At 37.7% G+C, this 12,011-nt stretch overlaps 1 protein-coding gene across 25 annotated transcripts in view; it reads left to right on the top strand.

The window, feature by feature from the left end:
• NRXN1 (neurexin 1) overlaps nucleotides 1–12,011 on the top strand; it is a 1,404,735-nt gene that overhangs the window by 999,597 nt on the left and 393,127 nt on the right. For all 25 annotated transcript variants that reach the window (XM_020996244.2, XM_020996243.2, XM_078149514.1 and 22 more), the window contains one exon: nucleotides 927–1,108. In XM_020996244.2, coding sequence (XP_020851903.1) covers nucleotides 927–1,108 — 182 coding nt within the window. The remainder of the gene's footprint in view (nucleotides 1–926; nucleotides 1,109–12,011) is intronic.

The raw sequence follows: 12,011 nt of genomic DNA, 5'->3' as shown, positions 1-12,011 counted from the left end.
GTATTGTGGCCACCCTTTTTGGTGGTGAATCTCTGCAAAAACAGGCTGATTCTCAGATTACATGACAGATGTCGCCAAGGCCATTAAGTAGGCCTTGCCAGAGCTTCAGTTCTTCTGGTCGAGCCTTAGAAAACTGAAAGTCAGTTGTCTGTTTTGACTCTTTGTATTAGAATAGGATTTCAATTGATCCAGAATTCTTTACAAAGTATACAGTTTCAAATACATTTTATTTGATCAGCTGCTGGATGGTTCAGTGCATGGAATACTTGAGAGTCAGGAAGACCTGAGTGCAAATCTTGTCTCAGACACCTTAGCTGTGTTACCCTAAGAAAGTTAGCTAACTCCTCTGTGCCTCACTGTCCTCATCTGTGAAATGGGGATTGTAATTGCGCCTCCCTTACACGATTCTTGTGAGGATCAAATAGAATGATACAGGTAAGCAGCCTGCAAACCTTAAAAGCATTAAATAAATGCCAGCTCTCATTACTAAATATTGTTGATCCCCATATCAACCTTAGGAGGTTGACAAGATAGGTAATACACTCCTTTTACAGATGAGTAAACAGGTGTCAGCTGCAATGTCAAAAGATTTGCCCAGGAGTCACATGATTATAGTAGAGTGAGAGCCCAGTTCTACTGAATCCTCAAATATGGTTTTTCCCACTATGTCCCATTGCATCTTTATGCCTCACTCAGTGGAATAGGCAGTGGGGGATCCAACATTTTTCTGAAACACCTGCTAGTAGATTCAGGGAGCGTATTTTAAAATTGAGTTACATGCTATTTCATTTAAAGCATCTGTATCTTTTTTTTCCTCTTTACTGAAGTTATTAGACTAAAGCCAAGAATAATGACAAAGTTGTACAGGCTTGATGCAAAAGGACTAATTTACTTTATCATTTTGTTTATTTTGTTTTTGTTTTCAGCTGGAACAACATATATCTTTAGCAAAGGTGGTGGACAAATCACATACAAATGGCCTCCTAATGACCGGCCCAGTACACGTGCAGACAGACTGGCCATAGGGTTTAGCACGGTTCAGAAAGAAGCTGTATTGGTACGAGTGGACAGTTCTTCAGGGCTCGGTGACTACTTAGAGCTACATATTGTAAGTATTCTCAACCCAAAATGGATTTTTACTTTTCCTAAAGTATTCTTTCCTAATTGTTCTTACTGTTGTCCAATGGATGTTTTTCAGACAGACTACAACTTTTGATATTCTAAATGGTTTTAGTGTAGTGGTATGTAGCTTGTGGTCAAAGGTGTGTGTGTGTGTGTGTATGTGTGTGTGTGTGGTGTGTGTGAGAGAGAGAGAGAGAGAGAGAGAGAGAGAGAGAGAGAGAGAGAGAGAGAGAGAGAGAGAGAGAGAGATTTTGTCTTTTATTTACATTATTATGTCTTTTAAAAAAGCTTTTTAAAAGGGAATTCTGAAGTCTATAGCAGATATTTCAGAGCTAGCTTTAAAAAAAGAAATAAAAATGTGCCTACTAATTTGGCAGGAATTAGGATGGGTAGCCTACAAACTGAAGCCAGTTTGAGTTCTTTTATTGCATCACTGGGATCTCTTTCCCAGGGAAAAGCAGAAGAGCCTAGATATGATATGGAAAAAAAACTAAGGGCAAATAATTGAAGCCTTACAGAGGATTTAGTGACATGAGTGATAATAAAGGAAGACAGAATTTATAAGACAAAGGGAATGGTTCTATAGCTATATTGTCACCGTGGAAAAACCTTCCAACATCACACCCCTTATGTGGATGTGCAACCTAGCACTGATATTCTAACACTGTAACCAAGGCATTTCAGTGCAGTCATTTATTGGGCTTCAATTCTCCAAGGAAGTTTACTTATCTCAATTTTACATGAGACTTCTGAAATTTCCAGTAAGATCTCTAGAGGGTTAGAGTTATCTTGAAAAACGAATTTGTTATTAATCTTAAAAAAAGGATACCACCATTATTGTATAGTCATAAATTTTCTGTTGAAAATGCACTTGTCATAATAGGAAGTCTTGAAAAGTAATTTCAATTGCCTTACAGCAAAGAAGTAACAATCAAAAGCATCTGGATTTTTATGGCATCATAAATAAATGAGCAGTTGAGATAAGCTTAACTAGTACAGCAAGAAATCTTACTGTTTAGGGTAATCTCAAATTTCTAAATATCTTTGCACCATATTGATTTAAGAGCCTTGTTACTTTAAAAATGCATGCATACACACATAGACATCCAAGAGTTTTTTTTCTCCTGAAAGAAATTACTTATTGATCTATAACCAATTACACTTTTACTCTGAGAAAAGGTTCTGCAATGATTACTTTCAAATCATAAGGGGTTATGTTATCGAATTGTCCAAGCTACTGTTGTTTGATATGTGGTCCAAAGGTTTTATGCTACAAGAGAGGCATTTTCTTTCTATCATGCTCAAACATGGACTTCTGATCTTCTCATCCTCATAAGAATCTTTATCTGGTCCTTCTCATTCCTTATGAGACTGGGAAGAAGCTCAAGTCTATGTTTGATCAGGATTGGAAAGAATTCTCAAGTCTTAGGAACAAGAGGCCATTTTGCTATTTTCCAGGGGCCAGGGATTTTTTCCCTTATTTTTCAACACAAGAAATAAAATGACTATCAAATTTGTGGTTTCTTTTCTGTTACTAAAACCCACCTTTTAATCTTCTCTGGCAATGTCTGTGTGAATAGATTAGTGCTAGGGACCTGAAGGAAGAGTAGGGGTCTTCAAAAAGTACAATGGAAGAATTGGAAGATTTGAGTGCCCAGAGGAAGGATATGGAGGGATTTTAGTAAATATAAATACATAAGTGGCTAACTTAGTGCTAAGAATGAACTTGGGAAAGCTCTTTCGAAATTCTAAGACAATAGTGAAACAACTTTTACTTTGTATCAGTTTCACCAGGCCTGAATTCTTATATCTTTGCAAACCAGTAATGAAAACTAGTAACGAAATTGTGAACTAGTACTTGAAAAGAAAAGCAAAAATACTGAACTATCGATTGTTATTATTGTTTGACTTTGGTTTAGAATATATCTAAGATGTGACATTGGCTGATATAAAGCAGATATATTTTGTCTTTTAATATGAAAACACATTATCTATGCATCAGAAGTACTCAAAAAGTTGTACAAATTTTTTTTTTCAGTAAAGTGTGAAGTAAGTACTGAGCTGTTTTAAGAATTACATTTCCGTCCAAAATTGATATAATGAACTAACAACCTGGAAGATGATTATGTTCATTAAATGTAATGAACTGCTGCCCAGTCTAGCCAAAATTCTCCCATGTCATTTCAATCAGATAAAATTTGTGATTCACTTGACATATAGTTTCATCTGCAATTTAACTATTTGACATAATTTTGTACCCCATTTGTTTATTCAGTATGATCTCAGTGAGCTTTATATGATACCAAAAAAATCATGTTTTGACCTCTAATGAGAACCAATATATTTTTTATGTATCACAACTTGAAATAAAATTCCTTTTGAATCAGATGGCAGCTTTTTGAAAGTTGGCCTTTTTTTTTTGTATGAGTATTAATAAGGCCATGATCATTCACAGTGGCTATTTGATGTTAATAGTAAAGGAACAGATAAACTATATGGTATTGGTACACCAAGAAATAAGGAAAAGAATAGGGTTGTGGTGGTGAGAAACAGTCAGTCAGTCATGGGAAATGAAGGAAGGATGAGTCAGAGATGGTTCCACATATGAGAACCAATACTTTAAAAAATGAAATTACATCCCCTATCTCATCCCTTATCCATTGTGTCCATAGGACAGTCATTTGACTACTATTTCCCCTTTATAAAATTAAAATATAGGTCTCTCTTTTCTTTTTTTTTTTTTACCAATAGATGAATTCCTGAAAAGTTATATGTACATCATTGTTGCTGCTGAAAATATGGTTTGTGTAAGTGAGCTGAATGTTTCTGGGAAATTCCTAAAATCATAGATTATAAAGCCAGAAGGAAAAGAGTAGAGAGAGCACTGGGCTTGGTGGCAAGAGACCTAGGTTAAAATCTTCTTGCCTTTGACATCGACTCACTCTGGGATCAGAGACAAGTCGCAGACTCTCAGGGCCTCTAGTTCCTCATCTGCAAAATGGGAATAATAATACTTCGGTAACTACTTTACATGATTGTTGTGACAAGAAAATGTTGAAAAACTCAAAGTGATATAAGGGTGAGTTATGGTTGCTGTAATTGCCATTATTATCTGTTTCAAACCCCTAATTTAGTCTCAAAGGGCTTTAAGAATATTGCCCTTTTCTAAGATAAATTGTAGCTCCCTAATAATAGTTCTCTGAATTCCTCCAGTACGTCTGGCTATTACTTTAAATTAATAAATTCTAGATGTGTATGTTGTCTCTTTTACCTCTCTGGGCTGAGTTTTGCCATCTGTACAACATGAGGATTGGACTAGATTGGGGTGAAGAACCTACACCCTCGAGACCACATGTGGCCTTCTAGGTCCTCACAGAAGTTTGGATAGTCAAAGGGCCCAACACTTGAGGACCTAGAGGGCCACATGTGGCCTCAAGGCTGCAGGTTCCCCACCCCTGGACTAGATCAATAAGTCTCAAGTTTTGTTTTGTTTTGTTTTAGGATCCCTTAAAAAGATCCTCTTAAAATTAAGGACTCCCCCAAAGAGTTTTTATTTATGTTGGGTATATCTATCACTATTTGCTGCATTAAAATTTAAAAGGTTTCATATTATTATTATTTTTTTTTTTACCTCACAGACCCCTTGAATAGATCTCAGGAATCCCTAGACTAAACTTTGAGAGCCACTGGACTAGAAAATCACTGAGGGCCCCTGACAGCTCCAAATTCTTTGATCCTTTAATTTTCAAAACTATTGAATCATCATCCAGCCTGCCACAGAGCTGAGTTTACAGAAGGTGTTTAAAGTATGCTTTCTTTAAGTGAATGTTGAAGAAACTAGCTAATTTTTGGATGTTTGTGCATTGAACCTTCTTTATATGAAACACATATAGAATTTTTCTTAAAAGCTGCTTTATGGTAAGGGGCATTTGGTGTGTCATTAACATGGGTACTCTGGAGAACTCTTTGTGTAAGTGTTTCTTCTGGAGTGTGTGTAGATATATAAAAATATTCAGTATGGTCATTGCTGCAGGCATGGGCCCCAAAAGATCAGTTTAAACAAGTTAAGTGGAGAGTGTTTAACACCCACCCTCACTTGTGGAAAGAATGCCCCTGTCAATGAAGACTCTTTTAAAATCATGAATATTAATATGTGCAGTGGTTCTGATGGAGGGAATTTTCACTGAGGACTGAGGTGAGGGTTGTTGAGTGCTCTTTGAAATCCTTTCATCTTGGGCTCATGAAAGAGCATTGCCAATTCGATTAGTGAATTGTAATAGTACTTGCCCCAAATGTACTTCTTTGTACTTTGCTGGGCTGTAAGCCTTATTTTTGAAATCTGACTCTTAATTGATGCTGATTTAGAAGGATGCCTTTTGATCAGCTGCTTTAGTAGAGACTGGAAGCTGGATGTATTTATAGTAAACATTTCATCTCCCAAAATAACTACCATCAATACAGGTGACATTCCAAGTCTTTCATAGACTCTCTCCATTTTGGTACTCCTAAGTTTCTTATTAAAGTATAACACAATAATAATCTCCATCTTTCTTAAATGAGGAGCTATGAATATATAGGTGCAGGTCTTCACTAATCAGGGCAAAATTCAGTATGCCCTCCATAGACTTTTCTCTTGTCAGAATTACTCTCCGCATGAGATACTTTCCAAATCAACACATGCATCTATGTTCAAGTATTTTTCCTGTACTTCCAGGTGTTAGTATTCCAATTCAAACTCCCATCCAAAGCCCCATAAAATTGTCTTTTGTAGAGGAATTGGTTTTCTTCAGATTTTTAAATTATCAGAACAAGTTTATATCAGTTTATTGGACTCAGAAATTCTTATTATAATTGTTTAACATTGTGTGCATTTCACTGCTTTGGCAGAGATGATTTTTTTCCTTGGTTATATTAAATATCTGCCTAACTTTTGTACCACCTATGCCCCATGCCTGGAATGTTTTCCCTTGGAATCCTTAGCTTCCTTTAAGGCTTCATGGAAAGTGCTAACTGCTCTGTGAAGCCTTTGCTGGTGCCCAGTCCTGAAATAAATCAAAGTCCTGAGTTGAGGAATAAAGAGTCTTTAATTGAGATAAGAGGGTAGCAAAACTGCCACCCTAGGAAATGTCCCATGAGAGCAGAGCACAATGGATTTACCTCCTCCAAGACCCATGCAAAAATTTCTTATACCTTTTGGAGGAAAGGCGACGGAGATAGTAAGAGATAACAAGACCTGGTCATGAGACCCCAGTGACCATTACCATCCTGGCCAATAAAGCCACTTCATTCTGTCTGTTTTGCTCTTCATGACCTGATTTCCAGTGGAAGGGGGCAAGGACATTAGAATCTGAGATCCAACTTGAGCTAGGCTCCCGTACAAGGCAAAATCCCTGGATCTGGGGACCTAGGGTGGGGTTCAGTTCAACCTAATCAAGAGTAAATATTTTAAGAGGAGGAATGTAAGAACATTACTGAAATTCTGACTTTACAAGGGAGTGGCAGTCCATATTACATTTGGTTAACAATTTCTGTCATTATATTAACAGTTGTCTGTCATAAGTTATTCTAACTGCTACTCCTCTCCCTTCCCTCTCACCAAAAGACTTAGTACTTACTTCGTGTGTATTCTTAATTCATTTATCCCCAAACTCCCAGGAACTGTTTCCTTTTTTATTCTTTTATCCCAAGTGCCTAGCAAAGTGCTTGGTTCATAGTAGTCAGTCAACAAACATTTATTAAGTGTTTACTATGTGCCAGCCACTGTGCTAAGTATTAGGGATACAAATAAAGGCAAAACTGTCCTTGCCCTCTTTGAGTTCACATTCTGATGGAGGAGACAACATATACACAGCTCTATGCGTTCCTGATGTAAACAGAGTAGCTGCAATGTACTCTCAAAGGGAATGCATATTGCTTAATAAATACTTCTTGAATTGAATTACCTCTTTTAAAATACCATTGTGAAGAGACCAACCAAAAGGCAAAGGACATTGGCATCTGGGCAAAGTCTTGAAAGTTTTCTTAAAGGATGTGATGAGAGAACACCTGAAGGAGCATAGCTTTGATTAAAGAGAACCAGCATGTCACCAGGCAGGGGAGGTCATGCTTAATTAACCTCCTGGAGTTCTCTGAAGATATTACTATCATGACATATAAGAAGACCTCAGCAGACGGAGGATGCTTGGATTTTTATGAAACATTTGACAAGGTTTCAGAGCAGCTATTGGATGATGGAGGGAGAGCAACATAGAACAAAAGCATAACTAGAAGCCTACAAGTGGTAAAGCTGTCTGCTTAAGGACCAGCCCAGGTTAATTAAAGAAGGGAATATTTCAAGTTGAAACCTCTACAGAGGCCACAGATCAGAACGGAGGCAGAGCAGGGATCAGGGTATATGATATGATCTGAAGGCACTTCCTAAGTGCACCTGACTCAGAGATTAGAGGAAATAATGAGAAGGAATGAAGCATGCAAATAGGTTGTCAAGGTGATTGGTAGAACAAAGTTCTAAACATAGTGTAGGAGATCAATGGAAAAAGGAATAGAGGCACTGTTTGAAAGCAGGGAACCAGGCTAAGGAACCGGTACTTACTGAGCCAGGAAATTATTTAACACACCCATCAGGAAAACTCTCTTTGGACAGTTACACAACACACACACAAAAAAAGAATCCCTGAAGCCAGAAGACCAAAGCGCAACACCACAAGCCTAAAATTTCAACACATATACACATATGCACATGCACCCATACACATACAAATATGCACATGTGCATACACACACACACACACACACACACAGACCTAAAGTCAGAATTAATTAAATAAATAAATAAATGAAGATGCAAACAGCATACTGGACTATATCAGCTAAGGGCTAGAATGCAAAATAAAAGTACTGATGTGGCATCAGGGTCCTTTTTGAGCTGGTCTGGGGACACAGAGAGCGGGACTAGTCAGGCAAAATATTTCCTGGGGGAATGCACACTAGAGGGCAGACAAGTTAATATTAGTTATAAATAATCCACAATATGAAGGGAAAACAAAGAATTGAAGATTTGTGTCACTGGGCCCAAGGACCTTTACAGTAGCAGCATGCACATTCGGAGACTTCTGAATAAATAAATAATTTTAAATGACAGCCTATTTGCAATGAGGGAAAGGAAAATTGTTAACTGAGAAGGTTGCCAAGGGAGGAGCCCAAAGCTTGAGGTCTAAGCCAGGGTCATAGCTCATTGCTTCTAAAGAAAAACATCTGGAATCCTATACATCCGAAGAACGGTAGTAAGATGGTGAAGGTGGAGAGGGAAACAACGTACAGCATTTTTTTTTCTGTCAAAGACATTTCACCAGTCAGGCAAAAGTGTTTCCTCTGAAGCCTTGCCTTCATCCTGTCCCTTCTCAGCCTCAAAATTAAAAGTGCAGACTTGAAAGGGATGACTTTTCTGTAGGGGCCAAATTGCATTGCCTTTAAGACTTGAAGAATAGACAAATGAGAGGAACCTTGGAACTGCTTTGAGACTTTCAATATTCCTGGACATTTTTCTCCCTTAAGTGCAATAATCTGTTATTATAGGGAATGTGAAAATTCCTTTTCCTTATCACCTCCCCGATTCTTTTGTCAGTAGTTTTCCATTACAAGGAGTCCACATTTGGCGAACTCTCTGTGGTACATAGTATGAGGTAGAATTCCACAGAGTCCTGATGAAAACAAGGTGATAAGCTCCAGGGGCTTCTCACTTACAACCTATGGATACTTCCACACACATGAGACAGAAGTCTGAGTGCCAGGAAGCCAGAGGAGGGAAATGTTAAGTGGAAAGATTTTATTATAATACAGCAAGAAGATTTCTCTCAAATTAGATGATTTTACTAATTGAACATCAATTTTCAAAAATCCTAAACAGGTGGTTACTTTAAGAGGTTGAGCAAAGAAATGTTTCTTGCCCAGGTTGTTTATTATGAAAATGTATAAGCATCTGTAGTGTGTTTCCCCATATTACAGTTTGATGAACAGGAGCTCATGAATTTACCAAGTGTATATAAGAAAAAGAAGGGTAAGTAGAAAGATAGCCTCCTATGCTATTCTATCCTTACACAGAATATTTTCCTTCTGAGAAATTCTGCAACGTAACCACCTCCTTTCTAGCATGCTCTGTGTATGTGTGTGTATGTGTGTGTGTGTGTCTATCTGTCTCTATCTCTATCTCTATCTCTTTCTGCCTCTCTCTGCCTCTCTCTTTCTCTCTGTCTCTCTCTTTCTGTTTCTCTGTCTCTGTCTCTGTCTCTGTCTCTCTCTCTGTCTCTCTCTGTCTCTCTCTCTGTCTCTCTCTCTGTCTCTCTCTCTCTCTCTCACACACACACACACACACACACACATATACACAAATGCCATTACTCTGTCCTTATATCTTTCTCCCTTAGGCATTACCTATTATAATTCCTGCTGTGATGATTATGTCTCCAAAGTAAATTTCCACTTTTTTATATCCAGTCATCATGGGGTATGAATATTTCACACCTGATGCTGAACAATGTGCAGAATTGAGACAAAAGACAGTCAGGGTTCTGAAATGAGGTTGATGATTGAGTCCCTCTGAATGCTATATGTATAAAAGATTATTTTAAAATAAAATAATTTAAAATAAAAAATTCCTTTTATGAACAAATGAGTATAATTAGCTTATCAATTGTTTACAGGTCAATGTACTAAAATGCTTCAGAATATGTCAGAAAATATCAATAATTGCCTCTTACTGTGCAAGGCATTTTCCCAGAGGAATAGTAAAGTAGAAAAAGTATTGGCTCTGGAGTCACAACTCTGGATTCAAATTCTGCCTCTGACACTTGGGCAAATCACTTAACTTCCTGGGCCTTAGTTTCCTCAATTATAAAAAAACGAGAGAATTGGACAACTTAGCATAGAAGATGCCAATGGTAGATCTATATTTCTATGATGCTAAGAAAAAGTCCTGGATTTCCAAAAGCCTATGCACTAAAGGTGGTGGATGGGAATGAATAAAGTATGTATGTAGATAATTATAAAATAAGGTAGGATATAAAACGATGAGACAAAGGAGAGATACAGATATTGCGTTCTAGAGAAAAATTTCAAGGGAGTTTCTCTCTTAAAGAGGCTTAAGAAGACCCAACAATCTTGCTTATGCATTTCTTATGCTTAGCTAACCTGGTTTCATACAAAATAGATAAGAGTTCATAGAGCTCATAGACCTATAGCTAGAAGAGGATAGGGAGGCTATCTAGTCTAACCCCTTCATCTTCAGATGGGGAAACTGAGGCACAAGGACATTTGCCCTGGGTCATAGGGGTAGTATAATATCTGAGGCAAGATCTGAACACAAATCCTCCTTCCATTAGGCCAAAGTTTTGGCATATTTTGTGTCAGTAGTACACATTTTCATACCACTTTGAGGTACTACTCATCTATTTGTAGTAAATCAATCGCATCCAAATAGAATTGCGCTATACTCTAAAAAATATCAGGAAAATGCCGATAGAAAAGCATAGTTTAGGGGCAGCTAGGTGGCTTAATGGATAGAGCACTAGCCCTGAAGTCGGGAGGACCTGAGTTTAAATCTGGCCTCAGACCAAACACTTGATGCTTACTAGCTGTGTAACCCTAGGCAAGTCACTTAACCCCAATTGCCAAAAAAAAAAAAAGTATACTTTGAGTGTTCTAAATGACTCCAATAGCTCTCCCTCAAACAGTACTAACAGAAAGGTTTGGGGCATTATCAAAATATGGGAGTGTTCAGATCTGAGTTCAAATTCTGTGACCATATATTATTTGGAGCAGAAAGGAACCTAGGAGTATATCTAGTCCAACCACCTTATTACAGATGAAGAAACTGAGGAATGAAGAGTTTTAAGTGAATTTACCCCAGGTCATATAAAGGTACCCAAAACAGGCTGGAAACCCAGATTATCTGACTCTGGAGTTTTACTTCTCTGGGACTCAATTTCATTAATATTACAGGATTTTTGTGAGGAAATTGTTTTGTGAAACAGCATAATGTTAGCTTTTTGAAAATAGGGACAGGTTTTCTTTTTAAATTATTTTCATTATATCCCTAGATCTAGCATAGTGACATACATAGGCAATATACATGTATGTATGTATGTTTAAAATTAACATTTGCTTTTGATATATCAGGAAAAAAGAGAGGTATAACAAGGGCATGAAGCACCTCCTGGCATTGGTCTCACATGATAGCACCTCTCATGAGAGATATTCTCATTCTCTCTTTCTTGACCTCTGTCTTTCTTCCTACTCCTCTCTCCCATCTCTCTTCCCCTCTTCCCCCTTTTCTTTTCTCTTTCTCCCTCTCCACCTCCTTTCTCTCTCCCCAGCTTCCTTATCCCAACCTTCCTAATCACCAACAAGTCTGGGTTCTCAGAGAAGAAACACTACCAGGTGCTCATAATTCAGTCCTCAGAGTGCTAAAGGAGAAAGGGGTAATACTTCCTCTCTTCATCACTATAGCTGTCAAGTTCCTACTGGTATGATTGTCATTCATATAAAACCAGCCTCACAATGATGACACCATTATAATCTTAAACATTACTCTTTACTAAAATAAGACGAAAGCAATGGTAAACAATACAGAGACTTACAACAATAATTGTACAATCTCAGGTGCTGAGTGTAAAACACATGCAGGAATGATAAATATGTCATGATTCACACATAACCATGGATCACACTCTTCTACCAGTGCATTCAGTTATCTAGGAAAGCAAGCTGGCACACACACACACACACACACACACACACACACACACACACACAAATAAAAACTGGTATAGGATCAAATGAGTGAGGAAAACCCATGTGCTCAAGGTCGCTTACAATTCTGGACTACAGTCTTT

The sequence above is a fragment of the Phascolarctos cinereus genome, unplaced genomic scaffold (genome assembly GCF_003287225.1).
Source record: "Phascolarctos cinereus isolate Bilbo 61053 unplaced genomic scaffold, phaCin_HiC Scaffold_2;HRSCAF=192, whole genome shotgun sequence".
In the NCBI taxonomy this organism is placed as follows: domain Eukaryota; kingdom Metazoa; phylum Chordata; class Mammalia; order Diprotodontia; family Phascolarctidae; genus Phascolarctos; species Phascolarctos cinereus.
This window is presented reverse-complemented; position numbering and strand designations above follow the sequence as displayed.